This window comes from Ictalurus furcatus, chromosome 8 (genome assembly GCF_023375685.1).
Source record: "Ictalurus furcatus strain D&B chromosome 8, Billie_1.0, whole genome shotgun sequence".
Lineage (NCBI taxonomy): Eukaryota > Metazoa > Chordata > Actinopteri > Siluriformes > Ictaluridae > Ictalurus > Ictalurus furcatus.
Genome location: NC_071262.1, coordinates 30,860,932 through 30,882,893, shown reverse-complemented (window position 1 = coordinate 30,882,893; position 21,962 = coordinate 30,860,932). Strand labels below are relative to the sequence as shown.

The window sequence follows — 21,962 nt, the reverse complement described above, 5'->3', positions numbered from 1 at the left end:
GTTAATGACACAGGAACACAGGAACACACACGTCAGCATAAACACACTTCAGCATAAACACTCTTCAGCATAAACACTCTTCAGCACAGGTAATGTCATGTAGGACACCTCTGTAACTCCAAATGCTGCGCTAAAAGTAAGGGATAAAATTGAATAAATTGCACACTAACTACTGTAAACTTTTAGACTATACTGAATGTGTGTGTGTGTGTGTGTGTGTGTGTGTGTGTGTGTGTGTTGCTTTTTAAGGACGTGTAACTGAAGATCTGATTATTTTCAAAATGGCAACTGAGAATAAGGTAGGAACTGATTTATTACTGGAGTTGTTTCTTTGCTTGCTGCTTAATGCACCTTATAATATAAAATTTTATCTTGTCTTAATATAAAATACACTCTTATCATCTAAAATAAACACCGTAGTTGTATATTAAAGCAATACGCCTCTCGATGGCGCTGATTACACTGATTTTACGATGATGACACATCCGATAAGTGGCCATGTGCCATGAAAGAAGAGAACGCTCAGATTGTAATCCATGTGTTTTTAAAAAACAATACATTACTCTCACGTATCGTGACGTAACGGAGATAGGATGGATGCAAACGCAGTTGGAACAGTTTTATTGATGAGAAACACAGACAGGTAAATCCAAAATGTGATCCAAAAACGTAATCCACAAACATGCAAGAGGTCAGGCGATCGGCAAACAGGCCTACACAGGGCTAAGCAGGAATCAAGGTCGTGGTCATGGAAAACAGGGTCGAGACCCAAAACATGAAACATAAACAATGGCGAGATACTGGGAGCGGAGAAACCAGTGTAAACTGACTATGACTATGACTATGTCTATCGTAAGTAATCTAAACTAAGTATCTTAACTATCTCTCATCTATTCTATCCAATATTCCACGCTGTGTGCTGGGAGGCGCGTGGTATATATACAAACCTAACGAGCCTCGTAATGACTGACGGCCGAGGGCAATTCAGACACACCTGAAACCATAGCTAATCACAGAACAGGGAGGTGACATAACAGAAACATAACAAATGCACGTGTCGAAATGTCACGATTGTCAACAAGGGAAAAGCAGGTGCTCGTGCACCTGCTCGTGCACGCGCGCTCACATGCTCCACAGCGCACTGCTTAAAGGGGAACTTGTGACAGAACCCCCCCCCCCAAAGGCACTCCTCCTGGAGTGCCATGAAACATCCATCTCCATTGGTGACCCCGGCCCCCTGGGCAAAATGTCCCAAGCAGAACCAGGAGACCGCACGACATTCTTAACGAAACAAAAAAGCAGAGCGACGTTCACAGCAGAGCAGGAAAGCAGAGCGATGTCCTCGGCAGTGCATGAAGGCATAGTGACGTCCTCGGCTGAACAGGAAACAGAGCGACGTTCTCAGCAGAGCAGAAAAGCGGAGCGACGTCCTTGGCAGAACAGGAAAGCAGACCGATGTCCTCGGCGGAGCAGGAAGGCAGAGCGATGTCCTGGGCGGAGCAGGGAAACAGAGCGACGTACTCAGCAGTGCAGGAAAGCGGAGAGACATCCTCGGCTGAACTGGAAAGCAGAGCGACGTCCTCGACTGAGCAGGAAAGCAGAGTGATGTACTCAACGGAGCCTGCAGGCTGAACTTGGCTGGTCATGTCAGCAGACTGAGACGTGAGCAGAGCTTGGTTGTCCATGTCAACAGACACTTGGTTGTGCATGTCAGCAGACGTGGACATGAGCAGAGCTTGGTTGTCTGTTTCAGCAAACTTAGGCGTGTGCAGAACTTGGTTGTCCCTGTCAGCTGACTTGGGCGTGAACATAACTTGGTTGGTTAGGTCATCAGACGTAGACATGAGCAGAGCTTGGTTGTTTGTTTCAGCAAACTTGGGCGTGAGCATAACTTGGCTGTCGTTGTCGGCAGACTTGTGTGTGAGCAGAACTTGGCTGTCCTTGTCGGCAGACTCGGGCGTGAGCAGAACTTGGCTGTCCTTGTCGGCAGACTCAGACGTGAGTAGAACTTGGCTGTCCGTGTCGGCAGACTCGGGCGTAAGCAGAACTTGGCTGTCCGTGTCGGCAGACTTGGGCTTGAGAAGAGCGTGGTCGGCTGTCTTGGTAGACTCGGGCTTGAGCAGAGCATGGTCGGCCGTGTCGGTAGACTCGGGCTTGAGCAGAACGTGGTAGGCCGTGTCGGTAGACTCGGGCTTGAACAGAACTTGGTCAGCCGTGTCGGTAGACTCGGGCTTGAGCAGAACGTTGTAGGCCGTGTCGGTAGACTCGGGCTTGAACAGAACTTGGTCGGCCGTGTCGGTAGACTCGGGCTTGAGCAGAACGTGGTCGGCCGTGTCGGTAGACTCGGGCTTGAACAGAACTTGGTCGGCCGTGTCGGTAGACTCGGGCTTGAGCAGAACGTGGTCGGCCATGTCGGTAGACTCGGGCTTGAACAGAACTTGGTCGGCCGTGTCGGTAGACTCGGGCTTGAGCAGAACTTGGTCGGCCGTGTCAGTAGACTCGGGCTTGAGCAGAACTTGGTCGGTCGTGTCGGCTGACTTGGACGTGAGCAGGGTTTGGTTGTCCGTGTTAACAGACACTTGGGACAGTAACTGGGCTTTATAGTGGATCTGTGGAGCTGAGACCCCCTCCTGAACCTCAGGCTGGAGCTCTGGTGCCTGGGCCTCCTTGTTGACCTCTAGCTGGAGCTCGGCAGGTGAGCCCACCTCTATCCACAAGCTAGTGGTTGGACAGCTATCTCCACTAGCTAGTGATTGGCCAGCTCTATCCACAAGCTAGTGACTGGACAGCTATATCCACTAGCTAGTGATTGGCCAGCTCTATCCATGAGCTGGTGATTGGCCAGCTCTATCCACAAGCTAATGATTGGACAGCACTATCCACAAGCTAATGATTGGCCAGCTATATCCACTAGCTAGTGATTGGCCAGCTCTATCCACAAGCTAGTGATTGGCCAGCTCTATCCACGAGCCCATGGTTGGCCAGCTCTATCCACAAACTAGTGATTGTCCAGCTCTGTCTATGAGCCCATGGTTGGCCAGCTCTATCCATAAGCTATTGATTGGCCAGCTCTATCTATGGGCCCAGGTAAATAAATATGATAATAAAACATTGAGGCATTGAGATGTAGTACAAGTACACCTTATTATCAGTAACAGGACGTGTAACGTCCAATTAAAAGAGGGTCATGGGATAAATAAATAAAAGGAAACAAATAAATAAATAAATAGATAAGCAAGTCATAGATATTCCTTTTCAATTTTATTCAGAAATTACGTTTCATTGGTTCTGCCATCACATGATTTGAAGCTGTGTTGATTCAGATATACTGATGACAATTAATACTGCATTGCTCCACCCCTCTAACACCTTAGCCACTCCCTGGAACACAGCAGCAACCTAGCACCTGACATATTAAACCCAATAGCTACCTACATGTTTGAACCTTTTACCCTTCTAGATTATGTCTTTAACCTATTATACAGAGTTCTGTAGTTTATTGATGAAGAACTGTTCTACAGCGGGTTCTTGTATTCTCTCAGAGATTCAGTGTGTTATTGTGGATATCAGAGTGTGTAGCAGGTGGTAGTGTTGGGTTAATGACTCTGAGACAGAGGACACAGGAACACTGGAACACACACGTCAGCATAAACACACTTCAGCATAAATACTCTTCAGCATAAAAACTCTTCAGCACAGGTAATGTCATGTAGGACACCTCTGTAACTCCAAATGCTGCGCTAAAAGTAAGGAATAAAATTGAATAAATTGCACACTAACTACTGTAAACTTTTAGACTATACTGAATGTGTGTGTGTGTGTGTGTGTGTGTGTGTGTGTGTGTGTGTGTGTGTGTTGCTTTTAAGGGATGTGTAACTGAAGATCTGATTATTTTCAAAATGGCAACTGAGAATAAGGTAGGAACTGATTTATTACTGGAGTTGTTTCTTTGCTTGCTGCTTAATGCACCTTATAATATAAAATTTTATCTTATCTTAATATAAAATACACTCTTATCATCTAAAATAAACACCGTAGTTGTATATTAAAGCAATACGCCTCTCGATTGGTGCTGATTACACTGATTTTACGATGATGACAGGGTGTGAAGTGTGACACGTCTGGTTTTTTCAGGACTGTGTGGACACAAAAATCTGATCTTTTGAAATCAGATACACATCCGATAAGTGGCCATGCGACATGAAAGAAGAGAACGCTCAGATTGTAATCCATGTGTTTTTAAAAAAACAATACATTACTAATACTTATAAATCAATTTCATTTTAATACACATATCACTTTGGCCATCATCATCATCATCACCATAATAATAATAATCATCATCATCATCGAGTGTCGACAACAGAACATATGTTTAGGAATCATTGTGCACATTAGGCTTGTGTGATATTATGATTGAATCTTTCCTTGATGATCTTACACTGTGACGTCCAGTTACGTTTACTCCGTCCAGTGATGTTTATATTATATTAAAAATTGTGCATTTGCCATTTACTTTTTTTCTTGTTATTTTTGCATTTAATATAAAACTGCTTGTTACAATAACTTTTCAAATGTGTTATGAACCCAATGATCGTGACTGTAATTGACCGCAGTTAACTATCACTTTTCTACTAAATATTAAGAGCAGTGTGTGTGTGTGTGTGTGTGTTATTTTAGGTGATCAGGTGTAAAGCGGCTGTGGCGTGGGAACCTGGGAAGCCTCTTTCTGTTGAAGAAGTGGAAGTTGCTCCACCTAAAGAGCATGAAGTGAGAATTAAGGTCTGTAATTTTCCTCAGCTCTAACAGGAGTTTGTTCCTTCTGTTCTTCTAGAAAATCTTGGTTGCAGCCTTGACTTTTGGACACACTTGCTGATTAAAGCTCTGTGTGTGTGTGTGTGTGTGTGTTTGTGTTGCAGATAGCAGCGACTGGTGTGTGTCACACAGACTGGACGTATCTGTATGATTGTGAGAAAGGAGTGAACTCTCGGCCGTTTCCCCTCATTCTGGGTCACGAGGCTGCTGGTGTGGTGGAGAGCGTCGGGCCGGGGGTGACCGCTGTGCAGCCTGGTACACTAAACACACTCACCCCAACCACACACACACATACACGCACGTGCTTGCTTACTGCCCATTGTAACCTGATGATGTTTATTTTTGTCCTGTAATGGTGGGTTCTGAGATGGCTAAACAGTCTAATCCTGGAACCCCAGGTTGTCTTACAGGTGTTGTATTTATAAGTGGTTGTGGTGGTAGCAGTAAAGTCTGGTGTGTTCTTCTTCAGTTGCTTATGGTATCTCCTCCTAGTCCTGTCCTCTTCATAAAGTGTTTGAATCCCATTAAGGACGAGCTGTGGCCAGGTGTCACAGTCAGCAGTGTTACAGTGTTACAGTCAGCAGATGAAAAGCTTCACCTGGTCTCTATACATGTTCTTCTACATACCTGCTGAGCCTTGGACACAATGTACCTGACTGTAAAGTACTCTGTGGGGCAGTTGGTTCTGATAATGTGACCTACCCAGTGGCCTCAATACTTCTGCAGTTGGTCTGGTAAGTGCAGTATGTCAGTATGAGGCACATGATCACAGCAGGTGAGCCCCAGGATCCTACAATACGTGGAAGCACTCATGGCCCTTCAGGGTGTGACCCAGGCTTCCAGAAACCCAGCTGTAAAGGAGGTCTGATATACAGACAGCATAGTAAACAGCATCCTTGGTGTGTAGGTGGAGATTCTTGTTCTGAAAGATCCGGTAGTGAAGTCTTTGGTTTAATTAGCTGACACATAAGAATTATTATGGACTGGCCAGTAATTAGCAGCTGTCTGAGCCTGAGTATCATCTCTCACCTGTATCAGGTTATAGAGAAATCAAAGGTACACAATTTGTGATATACACTGAAACTCAAGGAAATGATAGAGATTTAGTTGATGATAACAGGTTGAGCAAATATTTTTTCACACACTTTTAATTTGTCATACCATTTTGTGAGTTTTTCTTCTTCTTCTTCTTCTTCGCTCCAGGTGATAAGGTGATCCCTCTCTTCGTGCCACAGTGTGATAAGTGTGAGTTCTGTCTGAGCTCAAAGACGAACCTCTGCAAAAAGAACCGGTGAGGACTTGATGTTTTTTTTTTTTTATATCCAATTCAAACTCAACATGACCAAACCTTAGAGACTCTGTCTTTACTACTGTAATATAAAAATATTCAGAACATACAGCATTATATAATACTTACATATTCTGAACCAGGTTCCTCTCAAGTTTCTTCCTACAAATTTTAGGTCTGGATTTTTGTAAAGCTGTGCTGTGATAATGTCTGTAATACCAGGAATGAGTAGTGTGTTATATTTCTCCTCACTGCTCCATAGTGATGAGGTTCGTTTTGACCCTGACAATAAGATTACTCAGCTGATTATACTGACTTTTAATGTGTTTCTCTCTTTGTTGGTCTCTCAGTGAGAAGCTTCAGCAGTGTGTGTTAGCTGACGGTACGAGTCGGATCACCTGTAGGGGGCAGCAGGTGCATCAGTTTATTGGTGTGAGCACTTTCTCTGAATACACGGTCGTTCCTGAATACAACGTCACTAAGATTCACCAAGACGCACCGCTGGATAGAGTCTGTCTCCTCGGCTGTGGAGTGGCTACAGGATACGGAGCGGCACTAAACACGGGAAAAGTGTGTGTGTGTGTGTGTGTGTGTGTGTGTTTTAATGACTTTTAATGGTTAACCTGTACATGCAATTAATGGATTATCTTAGGGTATTACTGATTAACCCGCTCCCTGTCTCATGGAGGACTTTAAACTCCTGAGTCATGGTGAAACATTTTAACCATTTATGAACTCTCAGTGCTGTACTTACACACACGTCAGTACTTTTTTTTATTTTTATAAACACCATGACATAGAGTTTCAAACTTTTAATCCCCACTGCTCTGTAAAGAAGGTGTCCCTCAGGGATCAGTCAAAGGCTGAGTTTTAATTATTATTTTTATGGTGTCAATTTATAAGTAGGTCTGCTCTACCCATGATCTTGTGGTTTGACAGCTCTATCCACAAGCTGGTGATTGAACAGCACTAACCACAAGATAATAGTTGGCCAGCTCTATCCAAAAGCGAGTGATTGGATAGCTCTATCCAGAAGCTGGTGATTGGACCCCACTATCCACAAGATAATGGTTGGCCAGCTCTATCAAAAAGCTAGTGATTGGACAGCTATATCCACTAGCTAGTGATTGGCCAGCTCTATCCATGAGCTGGTGATTGGCCAGCTCTATCCACAAACTAGTGATTGGCCAGCTCTATCCACGAGCCCATGGTTGGCCAGCTCTATCCACAAACTAGTGATTGGCCAGCTCTATCCACGAGCCCATGGTTGGCCAGCTCTATCCACAAACTAGTGATTGTCCAGCTCTATCTATGAGCCCAGGGTTTGCCAGCTCTGTCCACAAGCTAGTGATTGGCCAGCTTTATTCATGAGTCCGTGGTCAGCCTGCTGGACATCTTCTCCTTTTTCCTATTCTTTCACTTTCTTCTTATTCTTTTCCTTTTCCTTATTGCTCTTGTCCTTAGTCACATTTAATAATAAATATAGTGGTGGTTGTGGGTTGATTGTCTTCCTTGGGCCTAAAACAGTGCATCTATGTGAACTGGAAAGGCAGTGTATATGCTTAGCATCCCTGTACTATATTAATACATTAATTGAACTTCTCACATGTTTCTGTGGATGAATTTATTGTATTTTATTTTCTGAACCCAGTGGTTGTTCCTCCTCGTCTCTGCAGGTGGAGCGTGGTTCTGTCTGTGCCGTGTTCGGTTTGGGAGCCATCGGTCTCGCCGCTGTGATGGGCTGTAAAGCTGCCGGAGCCTCCAGGATCATCGGCGTCGACATCAACGCAGAGAAACGTGAAATCGCCAAGAAGTTCGGTGTCTCTGAGTTTGTGAACCCTAACGATCACAGCAAACCCATTCAGGAGGTGCTGGTGGAGATGACGAGTGGAGGAGTGGACTACAGCTTCGAGTGTGTGGGGAACGTCACGCTTATGGTGGGTTTGAGTTTGATTCGTGAAATATCACCTTCAGAGTGACTGATCTGCACTAACATCTTCTTCTGCTTCTTCTCCTTGTTCATCTTCTGAAAGCAGAGATCGAACATTACATGTGATTCAGATGATAATAAAGTTGATTTTAAAGCACATTTGATTTGATTGATGTTCTTATATGTATTTGTGTGTATATGGTCTCACTGAGACAAACGAGAGAGTTCTGATTCAGACTCAGATGAATAAATGTGTTTTGTCTCCACTAGAGGGCGGCGTTCGAGAGCTGCAATGGCGCCTGGGGAACCTGTGTGATTGTGGGATGGACTGAAAAAAACCTACTCTCTGTGTCACCTAAGGATCTTGTGCTGGGACGACAGCTTAAAGGATCCTTCTTTGGTGGTAAGAAACAAGCAATTTATCACGTCGCTAGTCGTAGCTACACACTGTCTATTAAAATTTATTTCTGTATAAAAAACCTGAAGGTAAAATCCACAACAAAGAAAGGCTGAAAATGTTTTAGAACAAAAATATGTATCTATTGTGTTGTGTGTGTGTGTGTGTGTGTGTGTGTGTGTGTGTGTGTGTGTGTGTGTGTGTGTGTGTGTGTGTGTGTGTGTGTGTGTGTGTGTACTGAACAGGATGGAAGAGTGTGTGTAGTGTACCCAAACTGGTGGAAGACTACATGAATGGTAGAATTTTGCTGGATGAGTTTGTGACACACACACTCTCTCTGGAGGAGATTAACCACGCCTTCGAACTGATGATCAGTGGGAAAAGGTCTGTGAGTCACATGACCATCATACGACCAATAGAACCGTGTTATTTATTCAGTGGGAATAAATATATTTCCTGCACAACAAACAACACGTCAGATTACCTCTGATTATCTCCTGTTTCTTCTCTCTATCTTTCAACCTTTTTTAGTCGTCTTCCAGTAATTTTTTTTGAAAGTCTAATAAAAAGTTTATCTGACTAAACACATTTCTAATAAAAATGAGGACAAAATGATGACACACTTTATAAAAAAAATTAACGCTGAATATAAAGTCACTTATCCTACTTGTCATTTCCTGCTTGTCTCTCTCCGTCTCTTCTCTCTTTCTCAGTGTCCGATCAGTGATAAAAATGTGAGCTGTGAGCGTCCAATCTCAGTTCATTAACCATGACGACATCATCAGTCACCATGACGACTACATCAATCATTCATCACCATGACGACAGACTCACTCTCCAGTGGGCCTCAGAAGGAAACACAGCGATGTAGAGGGAAACTCGGGACAGAAGACGTGTCTGTGTGTTTGTTGTGCATGTGTTAATGCTGTGATTGTAAATAAATATGATAATAAAACATTGAGGCATTGAGATGTAGTACAAGTACACCTTATTATCAGTAACAGGACGTGTAACGTCCAATAAAAAGAGGGTCATGGGATAAATAAATAAAAGGAAACAAATAAATAAGCCATAGAGATTCATTTTCATTCAGAATTTTCAGCAATTTTTTAATTATGCACGGCATTTGATAGACACCCTTATCCAGAGTGCCTTACATTTATCTTATTTATACAACTCAGCAGTTGGTGGTTAAGGGCCTTGCTCAAGGACCCAGCAGTGGCAGCTTGGTAGTGTTGGGATTTGAACTCACAGCCATCCAATCAGGAGTCCAGTGTCTTAACCACTGAGCCACCACTGCCAGTTAATAATTAAAATAAACATTTAGAAGTGAAGTTAGAAGTGCAGTGTGTACTGTCATTCTGAATAGTATCAGCCTAGCAACCAATCCTGCTGAAAAAAACAATCGAAACCATCACAGAAATTCTAACGGTTTCCACTATAAATACCATTACAAACCATCAACTATCCATTAAAACCATTACCATTACCATTATTGGTCCTTAATGGTATCCACTAGACAAAACATGCAACAAATTAACAGTTGAGACCCACAGGGACCATTACAGTTTCCATTAAAACCAATACAATTCCCATTATAACCATTAAAACCATTACAAATTCTATGAGGGTTTCTACTGTTTTTTTCAGCAGGGAACTAATATATTAAACCCCATAGCTACCTACATGTTTGAACCTTTTACCCTTCTAGATTATGTCTTTAACCCATTATACTTATAGAGAGTTCTGTAGTTTATTGATAAAGGACTGTTCTAGAGCGGGTTCTTGTGTTCTCTCAGAGATTCAGTGTGTTATCGTGGATATCAGGAGTGTGCAGCAGGTGGCAGTGTTGGGTTTACAACTTTGTGACGAACAGAAAAAAATAGAAAGCACATTCTGTAAGAGTTCTAGTATAATAAATACTGTATGTAACACAGGAACACACACGTTAGCACACGCTTCAGCATAAACACTCTTCAGCACAGGTAACGTCATGTAGGACACCTCTGTAACTCTGTAAAAGTAAGGGATAAAATTGAGTAAATTGCACACTAACTACTGTAAACTTTTAGACTACACTGAATTTGTAATAAGGAGTGTGTGTGTCTGTGTGTGTGTTTGTGTGTGTGTGTGTGTGTGTGTGTGTGTGTGTTGCTTTTTAAGGACGTGTAACTGAAGATCTGATTATTTTCAAAATGGCAACTGAGAATAAGGTAGGAACTGATTTATTACTGGAGTTGTTTCTTTGCTGGCTGCTTAATGCACCTTATAATATAAAATTTTATCTTATCTTAATATAAAATACACTCTTATCATCTAAAATAAACACTGTAGTTGTATATTAAAGCAATATGCCTCTCGATGACATGTATTATGCTGATTTTATCCCATGGGGTATTCCATCTCAAGCATAAGCTTTTGTATGTCAATCATAAACATAATTACTGTAAAATTTGTTATGTTATATTACATCTATACATTTCTCAAAATGCATGAATAAAGTAGGCTTTTCCCCAGATTTCTGCTAGCCCTAGCTCTGTAACCAGTGGAATCTCAAACTCACATTTATTACAGCAGAATGCTGCTATAGAGGACTCATTTCTGTGAAAATTTCAGGTTCGTATCTGGTCCCCCACCACAAATATTCAATCCAAACTATGGGGAATTTTTAAAAAATGCACTTTCTTGCCCACTTAAAAAACGAGAAAACTGTATGAGAAAATGATCTGCATGCACACTATACTTACCCACATACCCCTAAAAAATTAAGACTGCAACGTGAACCCTTCCCATTATAAATTGACCCTAAATGTTAAACTGTGAGCAATCTTGAGCATTACAATTGGGCTTAAGTTCTAAGTGTAAGGAACATGAATGTGCAAAATGTTTATAAACAGTGGTGCTTGAAAGTTTGTTTTCTAAAGTTTCAATTTTCTATATTTCTGCATAAATGTGACCTAAAACATCATCAGATTTACACACAAGTCCTAAAAGTAGATAAAGAGAACCCAATTAAACAAAGGAGACAAAAATATTATACTTGGTCTTTTATTTCTTGAGGAAAAAGATCCAATATTACATATCTGTAAATAAATGACCAATGTTCTGCCACCCCAATGCACCTTGCATTCATTGACAAACAGATAACTCCTCTTCCAATCAGCACGCTGAAGCAGATACTTACTTCACTTCGTTTAATGGATGACTGGAAGTAGGGCAAAACTGAAAAGAAAATATGACATAATAAATGTATGAATTTAAGTACATTGTAGAAGGAATATATGACATATATATTACTAGCGTACCATGAGCACATATGAAATAACAGCACGTGTAGGTTTGCATACATGTATACGAAAACTAACATCTGAAAGCTCTCACATCTCAAACTGTATACTACGTAAATTGCATCAGATAACACATAAATAAATGATTAACAAAAAGTAACCGCAACACATGTATCTGAGCGTGATACAGTTAGCGTATGGCAACCACACAGTACACATATCGGTATAAAGATTCAAATGAAATCTTATTCCAAACACAAAATACTATCAAATATAGCTGAATTACTTCTTAACATGAATTTACATACCAACGATACTTCCGAAAGTCAAGAAATGTAGCAGATGGCTTAAGATTTGAAGAACCACAACAAGAGACTAATAACTTCCCAGGGAAACAGACTGAAGCTGGTCTACCATTGATAACATCATCAACAAGCTGCAACTCTTAAAGGGCCAGCATATCTTTTACTCTAATATCACATATGACAACACACTCCCCTGTCAGGTATCACAAGATACTACATCTACTATTGCAATGTGATGTCGCCATGGGATAATGATGGGATTGCTCTCGTTGAATCCAGTGTTCGCTCGAGACATATGACCACCGATGCTTATAAGTCCCTTCTCATCTATGAGGGGATTCAGTGTGAAGAGAGGACTGCTATTCGAGATATTCTTGTTATCCTTGATGCATCATAATTCCTCAGCAACAGCTTCCTGATGAACAGCACGAATGATGGCGTTTTCGGCTTGACTCAATTCGTCTACACTATATGGTATTGAACAACAATGCCATCTTTTACAAATCCCAGCATCTTTGACCAGTTCTCCTTTGTAGGTTTTGTACAATATGTATTAGACATGCAATAGCCCAAAGAAGTACCTTCCAATTGGAGAAGTATTTGAAATGTTCTGAACCTAGCTGGTAGTCCTTTGTTAAGGTAATGAATGCTGCTACCTCGGGTAGAACTTTGACATCTGCCATAGGATCAATGAGGTCAAATGGGCCCGAGGTGAGGTATGTCTGGCTCAGGCAGGACAAGAATGGTGGACCGGTAAGCCACGTCCTGTCCCTCAGACGAGCTGCAGGTTTGGATCTAGTCACATGGTCTGCCGGATTCTAGTCGCTTGGCACATAGTGCCATTGTTGATGGTGCATGCTTCGTCTTATTCTTAGAACACAGTTATTAGCAAAAAGATGGAATCTACATTTCTCATCATGAATGTAACTAAGGGTTACTTTGCTGTCTGAAAAGAAGTCCACACTATCAAACTCGATATCCATCTCAGACATTATAAGGTCAGCCATCTGCACAGCCAACACTGCACTACAGAGCTCAAAGTGTGGCATGGTCAGCTCCGGACAGGGGGCTAGCTTGGGTTTCCCCAAGATGAAGCTTGTATTGCAGCTCCTATCTGGGCTAAAACTCCTGAGATAAGCCACTGCAGCTATATCCAGGCCAGAAGCATCTTAAAAGATGCAAAGCTCTCTGAGCAAAGCTTCTGAAAGGGAATCTTTCATATAATGTCTAGAGATCTGAAGATGTTGAAGCTCTTGAAGGGAGTCCTTCCATTGTTGCCAAGGTCCATCTTCTCAAAAGGGAAAGGCACATTACAGTCATGTGACTTGGTTGTGAGTTCTGTTATCAGAGCTTTGCCATGGATGACAGCTGGAGCTGCAAACCCAAAGGGGTCATATAGACCATTCACAGTAGAGGGGACACCACATCGTGTAAATGGTTTCATATCACTTGATGACTAAAATGTGAATGTATCAGTTATAAGATTCCACCTAACACCAAGGGTATGCTGCACAGGCACTGCAACCTTGTCAAGGTCCATGTCTCTTAGTTTACTGGCCTGATCATCTAAAGGAAACATGTCCATGACCTCCTTGATGTTAGAAGTAATTTTGTGAAGCTTCAAACTGGAACGTGCCAAGGCTGCTTGGGTTCTCTTGAGGAGATCAATAGCAGCTGCCGCAGACGGTAGTGATCTTAAACCGTCGTCCACTTAGAAATCCCTTTCTATAAACGTCTGCTCTGGACTCTGACTCAGCCTCTTTCGCTGCTTGTCTGAGGCCATAAATTGCTACGGCAGGAGAAGGGCTGTTACCGAAGATGTGGACCTTCATCCTATACTTGATGATGTTCTTCTTTGGGTCATTATCTTCATACCAGTAGAACCTGAGAAAGTTCCTATCCTCTGGCTTGAGAAGTAAACAATGGAACATCTGTTGTATATCTGTAGTGATAGCTACTGCGTCCTTTATAAAGCGCAAGAGCACACCAAGGAGTCCATTGTTGAAATCTGGGCCTTTCAAAAGTACACTGCTAAGCGAAACACCATTGTACAGACAGCCTGAATCAAAGACCACTCAGATCTTTCTTCTCTCTGCCATAATCTTCAGTGAGTGTGTGAGCTTTAGCAGACCTGTCGATAGGTTTTGGGTGCAAGACAGAATGGTGTGTTTGACTGTCACGTTCGGTACATTTGACAAGCTTTTTGCAGTTCCTTGCAAAATGTGATGTTGACGCTATGCATTTAAAGCAAGTCCTGTTCTGCTTCAAAAAGGCCTTCTGAACTTTAATGGATTTCTCTTTAAACCCACAACATTGGATGTGGTTTCTTATGTAGAGGACAGAACTTAGCTAAGTCCATCTTAGCTCCTCAAGCTTCACCAGCTGTCGACCTCTCAGGAGAGACATCCATTTTATGAACTGAGATGGATGCTCTCATGGAATATTCTGGCTTTGAATGATTAGCTTTGAGGGGAAGGGCAAAGCTAGGATCATTCCGCATTCTGCTTGATCTATGACACGTACATAAAAGGGGGGAAAGGGAACTCTGTGTTGTTGTTTGAATGTATACACCAGAGTCATCCACTTATCTTGTAAGCTGAAAGGTAGCTTTTACACTATGCCGGCTATGCCACATGCCGTGTTCAAGCAAGCGAGACCCAGAAGCACTCCCTCAGATTTTGCTACTAAAAACTCCACTCTTTATTCAAAATCTTTGGGAAAGTCTCTAATCTCCTGAGTAGTGGGCTTTCAATGACCTCAGATGCCCCAAAACAATCATCTAACCACTCCCAAATCATCGAGAGACCTCTGTCTGACATGCACCGCTCTGATGTGCTTCACTTGCTCACTAGAATCTGCTCCTAACCACTTGACCAAGAGATCCATCTCCTCTTTAGCTGTGAGATTGAGATTCTTAGTAGCAGTGAAGAATTATGCTTTCCATGCTCTGTAATTCTCAGGGCAGTCATCAAATTGAAAAAGACCCATGGAAACAATTTCTCATCTTGGCATGAATTTGACAAGATCAGATGCACCTTCATACCCATCACTGTTTGTACGAGGAGTGCTCCTGCAAAATTGAGCATGAAGAGGTGGAGTTGGAGCACATGACTTGACCTGCAGGCACTCGTGAGCAATTATAGCCGCATCTAGTGGCTGCATGTTGGGGTGTAAGCATGTGCCGGTAAGTGGCTGAGATCATCGGGTGGTCTTACACAAGCAAAGGAAGGATCCTGAATGTTCTTGATGGAGGGAGAAAGCTTTACTCTTTGTGAAGGCTTAGTATCATATCAATCTGGGTAGGGGGCATACCTGATAGCTTCCTCAGATTGTTTATCTGGGATATGCGTTTCATTGTCAACAACATTCTTTGGGACTTCGTAACATCTAAAGTCTATGACTGTATCGAGAGTCTCTTTCTCGTATGGTGGCAGTTGTGGCATACTCAATTGAAACAGTTCGGTTGTTGGGGTTGGTGGCCACAAATCTCCTAAGATTGTGGATGGAACAAGCTGAGCATTAGCTTGCAATCTAGGATGATCTTGTACATACTCTTTAGTTCTTTGAGTAGTGACAGATCTGTGTTGACCGTTGGATTTACGGCTTGATACTTGGTCACTGCTTAATGCTGTTGATAGAGCATCAGCTTCGGCCACTGCCAGGGTGGCTTCCCTTTCATCATCTAGCACTGCTAATAATGCCTCTAAACATGCCCTCTCTGCATGCAAACATGCCCTTTGCATCTTTATCTGCATTTCCTTCTCTGCATATTGAATTTTAGCTTTGGCTTCTTCGGCTTCAGCAAGGTGTATGGCAACAGCAGGGCTAACACTTGAGCCCTTTGAGCATTTCGAGGCTGTTGACTGATTAGACCAAGTAACTAGGCTGCTTTGAGTCGGTAGCTTTGAATCTTCCATAATGTAGAGGATGATCTTCAAGTCATTTGATTCCCTTTTTACCCAGTTCATACATACCAGATGAGAAATTCTGTTTGCGCTGCTGTAGATCCATCTGCAAGGACGGCGTTAGATTGCTACACTACAAATCTTTGCAATCACCTACAATGTGAAGGTTCCTCTGCATATTTCCATGATTTTACTCTCCTTGATAGAGCGAGTTCTACAGAAACTTGCTGCCACATTGATGTCCGAGTGGTTTACATGTAAACCCAATAATACTCAACAGTGCTACTCTGTGTGTGTTATTTTAGGTGATCAGGTGTAAAGCGGCTGTGGCGTGGGAACCTGGGAAGCCTCTTTCTGTTGAAGAAGTGGAAGTTGCTCCACCTAAAGAGCATGAAGTGAGAATTAAGGTCTGTATTTCTCCTCAGCTCTAACAGGAGTTTGTTCCTTCTGTTCTTCTAGAAAATCTTGGTTGCAGCCTTGACTTTTGGACACACTTGCTGATTAAAGCTCTGTGTGTGTGTGTGTGTGTGTTTGTGTTGCAGATAGCAGCGACTGGTGTGTGTCACACAGACTGGACATATCTGTATGATTGTGAGAAAGGAGTGAAGACTCTGCCGTTTCCCCTCATTCTGGGTCACGAGGCTGCTGGTGTGGTGGAGAGCGTCGGGCCGGGGGTGACCGCTGTGCAGCCTGGTACACTAACCCCCCCCCACACACACACACACACACATACACGCGCATGCTTGCTTATTGTCCATTGTAACCTGATGATGATGTCCATTTTTGTCCTGTAATGGTGGGTTCTGAGATGGCTAAACAGTCTAATCCTGGAACCCCAGGTTGTCTTACAGGTGTTGTATTTATAAGTGGTTGTGGTGGTAGCAGTAAAGTCTGGTGTGTTCTTCTTCAGTTGCTTATGGTATCTCCTCCTAGTCCTGTCCTCTTCATAAAGTGTTTGAATCCCATTAAGGACGAGCTGCTGCCAGGTGTCACAGTCAGCAGTGTTACAGTGTTACAGTCAGCAGATGAAAAGCTTCACCTGGTCTCTATACATGTTCTTCTACATACCTGCTGAGCCTTGGACACAATGTACCTGACTGTAAAGTACTCTGTGGGGCAGTTGGTTCTGATAATGTGACCTACCCAGTGGCCTCAATACTTCTGCAGTTGGTCTGGTAAGTGCAGTATGTCAGTATGAGGCACATGATCACAGCAGGTGAGCCCCAGGATCCTACAATACGTGGAAGCACTCATGTCCCTTCAGGGTGTGACCCAGGCTTCCAGAAACCCAATTGTAGAGGAGGTCTGATATACAGACAGCGTAGTAAACAGCATCCTTGGTGTGTAGGTGGAGATTCTTGTTCTGAAAGATCCGGTAGTGAAGTCTTTGGGTTAATTAGCTGACACATAAGAATTATTATGGACTGGCCAGTAATTAGCAGCTGTCTGAGCCTGAGTATCATCTCTCACCTGTATCAGGTTATAGAGAAATCAAAGGTACACAATTTGTGATATACACTGAAACTCAAGGAAATGATAGAGATTTAGTTTGATGATAACAGGTTGAGCAAATATTTTTTCACACACTTTTAATTTGTCATACCATTTTGCTCAGTTCTTCTTCTTCTTCCTGTTCTTCCCTCCAGGTGATAAGGTGATCCCTGTCCTCCTGCCTCACTGTGATGACTGTGAGTTCTGTTTGAGCTCAAAGACGAACCTCTGCAAAAAGAACCAGTGAGGAATTTATGTTTTTTTTTATCCAATTCAAACTCAACATGACCAAACCTTAGAGACTCTGTCTTTACTACTGTAATATAAAAATATTCAGAACATACAGCATTATATAATACTTACATATTCTGAACCAGGTTCCTCTCAAGTTTCTTCCTACAAATTTTAGATCTGGATTTTTGTAAAGCTGTGCTGTGATAATGTCTGTAATACCAGGAATGAGTAGTGTGTTATATTTCTCCTCACTGCTCCATAATGATGAGGTTCATTTTGACCCTGACAATAAGTTTACTCTGATTCTACTGACTTTTAATGTCTCTCTCTCTCTCTCTCTCTCTCTCTCTCTCTCTCTCTCTCTCTCAGTGAGAAGCTTCAGCAGTGTGTGTTAGCTGACGGTACGAGTCGTTTCACCTGTAGGGGGCAGCAGGTGCATCAGTTTTCTGGTCTAGGCACTTTCTCTGAATACACGGTCGTTCCTGAATGCAACGTTGCTAAGATTCACCAAGACGCACCGCTGGATAGAGTCTGTCTCCTCGGCTGTGGAGTGGCTACAGGATATGGAGCGGCACTAAACACGGGCAAAGTGTGTGTGTGTGTGTGTGTGTGTGTGTGTGTGTGTGTGTGTGTGTGTGTGTTCATTCCAACAACTTTTAATGATTAACCTGTACATGCAATTAATGGTTTATCTTAGGGTATTACTGATTAACCCGCTCCCTGTCTCATGGAGGACTTTAAACTCCTGAGTCATGGTGAAACACTTTAGTCTCCCAGTGCTGTACTTACAGTATCTCACAAAAGTGAGTACACCCCTCACATTTTTGTAAATATTTGATGATATCTTTTCATGTGACAACACTGAAGAAATGACACTTTGCTACAATGTAAAGTAGTGAGTGTACAGCTTGTGTAACAGTGTAAATTTGCTGTCCCCTCAAAATAACTCAACACACAGCCATTAATGTCTAAACCGCTGGCAACAAAAGTGAGTACACCCCTAAGTGAAAATGTCCAAATTGTCACACATGTCTGTACTTTATTTTTTATAAACACCATGACATAGAGTTTCAGACTTTTAATTTTAACCCCCACTGCTCTGTAAAGAAGGTGTCCTTCAGGGATCAGTCAAAGGTTCTGTTTAATTTATTATTTTTATGGTGTCACTTTATAAGTGGGCCAGCTCTACCCATGATCTCATGGTGGGACAGCTCTATCCCCAACCTAGTGATTGGAGAGCTCTATCCACAAGCTAGTGCTTGGCCAGCATCTCTTCATGAGTCCATGGTCAGACTACTGGATAGCTCCTTTTTTCCTCCTCTTTCACCGTCTTCTTCCTGTTCTATTTTGTTTCCTTCTTGTTCTTGTCCTTAGTGACATTTAATAATAAATATAGTGGTGGTTGTGGGTTGATTGTCTTCCTTGGGCCTAAAACAGTGTATCTTTGTGAACTGGAAAGGCAGTGTATATACTTAGCATCCCTGTACTATATTAATACATTAATTGAACTTCTCACATGTTTCTGTGGATGAATTTATTTTATTTTAATTTCTGAACCCAGTGGTTGTTCCTCCTCGTCTCTGCAGGTGGAGCGTGGTTCTGTCTGTGCCGTGTTCGGTTTGGGAGCCATCGGTCTCGCCGCTGTGATGGGCTGTAAAGCTGCCGGAGCCTCCAGGATCATCGGCGTCGACATCAACGCAGAGAAACGCGAAATCGCCAAGAAATTCGGTGTCTCTGAGTTTGTGAACCCTAACGATCACAGCAAACCCATTCAGGAGGTGCTGGTGGAGATGACGAGTGGAGGAGTGGACTACAGCTTCGAGTGTGTGGGGAACGTCACGCTTATGGTGGGTTTGAATTTGATTCGTGAAATATTAGCTTTAGTGTGACTGATGTGCACTAACATCTTCTTCTGCTTCTTCTCCTTCTTCATCTTCTGAAAGCAGAGATCGAACATTACATGTGATTCAGATGATAATAAAATTCACATTTGATTTGATTGATGTTCTTATATGGATTTTTGTGCAAACGGTGTCACTGACTACGTTTACATGGACAGCAGTAATCTATTTATTGAGCTTACTCTGAGTAAGATAATATTGTGAATAAGGTGTTTACATGAGTCGCTTTTAAAATACTCCTTTCATGTTCCCGTTTTACATGTTATAGAACATAGTTTGTTTAACAGCACACGTCATTACGTCACCGCCGTCCGCTGCCCCTCCAGAATTTCACGTATCAACATACAGTTTGTCTTCGTTATGGTACCATATATATATTTGGGTGTTTTTATTTTTCATTTTTACGAACGCTTCCAGTGTGGTTAATTATTTGTCATGCTGTACGTGCTAATAGACGACTGCTTTAAGCCATGAGCTGCGTCCCAAACCGCGTACTTACCTACTGAATAGTAGCCGAGATACATGTATTTCTCCTGCTATAGGCCTATAGTAGGCAAGTACGTGGTTTGGGATGTAGCCTGCTCTCCTGTTTGCCATAAAACAGTTGAGCACTGCCGTGTGTGTACATGTCCTGTCGCAAAATGCGGTGAAAACTCTCACACGATGCTAATAGTGTGATTAAGGTGAGTACATGTCTGTAATACACATCGATAATGCGACTAAAACAGGAATACTCCACATGTCTTAATTCCGTTTGTGTTTACTTCCAGTATGACCTTAATCGGATTAAGGTAATTAAAAATTGCTGTTTACATGCTAGTTTCTTAATCAGAGTATCGTCTTAATCGGGTTAATATTGGATTATTGTTGTCCATGTAAACGTACTGAGTGAGACAAACGAGAGAGTTCTGATTCAGACTCAGATGAATAAATGTGTTTTGTCTCCACTAGAGGGCGGCGTTCGAGAGCTGCAATGGCGCCTGGGGAACCTGTGTGATTGTGGGATGGACTGAAAAAAACCTACTCTCTGTGTCACCTAAGGATCTTGTGCTGGGACGACAGCTTAAAGGATCCTTCTTGGGTGGTAAGAGACGAGCAATTTATCGTAGCTACACACTGTCTATTAAAATTTATTTCTGCATAAAAGATCTGAAGGTAAAATGAAAATGTTTTTAGAGCAAAAATATGTATCTGTCTTTGCTTGTTTGTTTGTTTGTTTGTTTGTGTGTGTGTGTGTGTGTGTGTGTGTGTGTGTGTGTGTGTGTGTACTGAACAGGATGGAAGAGTGTGTGTAGTTTACCCAAACTGGTGGAAGACTACATGAATGGCAGAATTTTGCTGGATGAGTTTGTGACACACACACTCTCTCTGGAGGAGATTAACCACGCCTTCGAACTGATGATCAGTGGGAAAAGGTCTGTGAGTCACATGACCATCATACGACCAATAGAACCGTGTTATTTATTCAATGAGATTATATATATTTCCTGCACAACAAACAACATGTCAGATTACCTCTGATTATCTCCTGTTTCTTCTCTCTATCTTTCTCCCTTTTTTAGTCGCCTTCTAGTAATTTTTTTGAAAGTCGTTAGCTGATTAAATCTGGTTAAACACATGTTGTAATTAAAAATGAGGAAAAAATGATGATATAATTTCCTGCTTGCCTCTCTCCGTCTCTTCTCTCTTTCTCAGTATCCGATCAGTGATAAAAATGTGAGCTGTGAGCGTCCAATCTCAGTTCATTAACCATGACGACATCATCAGTCACCATGACGACTACATCAATCATTCATCACCATGACGACAGACTCACTCTCCAGTGGGCCTCAGAAGGAAACACAGCGATGTAGAGGGAAACTCCGGACAGAAGACGTGTCTGTGTGTTTGTTGTGCATGTGTTAATGCTGTGATTGTAAATAAATATGATAATAAAACACTGAGGCATTGAGATGTAGTACAAGTCCACCTTATTATCAGCAACAGGACGTGTAACGTCCAATAAAAAGAGGGTCATGGGATAAATAAATAAAAGGAAACAAACAAACAAATAAATAAATAAATAAGCAAGTCATAGTGATTAATTTTCAATTTTATTCCGAATTTTCAGCGATTTTTTAATTACTTTGTCAATTTTTAACACACATTTAGAAGTGAAGTTAGAAGTGCAGTGTGTACTGTCATTCTGAATAGTATCAGCCTAGCAACCAATCCTGCTGAAAAAAACAATCGAAACCATCACAGAAATTCTAACGGTTTCCACTATAAATACCATTACAAACCATCAGCTAACCATTAAAACCATTACCATTACCATTATTGATCCTTAATGGTATCCACTAGACAAAACATGCCACCAGTAGAAGGCAACAAATTACCAGTAGAGACCCACAGGAACCATTATAGTTT

General features: G+C 42.1%; 2 protein-coding genes and 1 long non-coding RNA gene across 8 annotated transcripts; 2 read left to right on the top strand and 1 right to left on the bottom strand.

Moving 5' to 3' along the window:
- The first annotated feature begins 68 nt into the window (after window positions 1-68).
- Window positions 69-9,399, top strand: LOC128612086 (alcohol dehydrogenase class-3). 5 transcript variants are annotated; one of them, XM_053632002.1, is made up of 10 exons: window positions 69-89; window positions 3,867-3,917; window positions 4,681-4,782; window positions 4,920-5,070; window positions 6,019-6,106; window positions 6,454-6,673; window positions 7,780-8,040; window positions 8,304-8,436; window positions 8,676-8,814; window positions 9,144-9,399. In XM_053632002.1, the coding sequence occupies exons 2-10, from the start codon at window positions 3,900-3,902 to the stop codon at window positions 9,166-9,168; spliced, it is 1,137 nt and encodes a 378-aa protein (XP_053487977.1). In that variant the 5' UTR covers window positions 69-89; window positions 3,867-3,899; the 3' UTR covers window positions 9,169-9,399. The 5 variants fall into 5 exon arrangements, with proteins under 5 accessions (XP_053487977.1, XP_053487975.1, XP_053487974.1 ...); XM_053632000.1 differs by lacking the exon at window positions 69-89 and adding an exon at window positions 267-299 and having other exon boundaries at window positions 6,454-6,655; XM_053631999.1 differs by lacking the exon at window positions 69-89 and adding an exon at window positions 267-299.
- Window positions 9,400-10,316: 917 nt separating this feature from the next.
- Window positions 10,317-21,504, top strand: LOC128612090 (alcohol dehydrogenase class-3). 2 transcript variants are annotated; one of them, XM_053632014.1, is made up of 10 exons: window positions 10,317-10,415; window positions 10,594-10,643; window positions 16,233-16,334; window positions 16,470-16,620; window positions 17,574-17,661; window positions 18,022-18,241; window positions 19,239-19,499; window positions 20,505-20,637; window positions 20,830-20,968; window positions 21,249-21,504. In XM_053632014.1, the coding sequence occupies exons 2-10, from the start codon at window positions 10,626-10,628 to the stop codon at window positions 21,271-21,273; spliced, it is 1,137 nt and encodes a 378-aa protein (XP_053487989.1). In that variant the 5' UTR covers window positions 10,317-10,415; window positions 10,594-10,625; the 3' UTR covers window positions 21,274-21,504. The 2 variants fall into 2 exon arrangements, with proteins under 2 accessions (XP_053487989.1, XP_053487990.1); XM_053632015.1 differs by having other exon boundaries at window positions 10,385-10,452.
- On the bottom strand, window positions 10,349-12,743 carry LOC128612092 (uncharacterized). The gene is made up of 3 exons (XR_008386670.1): window positions 12,026-12,743; window positions 11,615-11,652; window positions 10,349-10,444 (listed from the first exon to the last, which is right to left on the bottom strand). It is a non-coding gene; the product is annotated as an uncharacterized LOC128612092 (long non-coding RNA).
- Window positions 21,505-21,962: the final 458 nt, after the last annotated feature.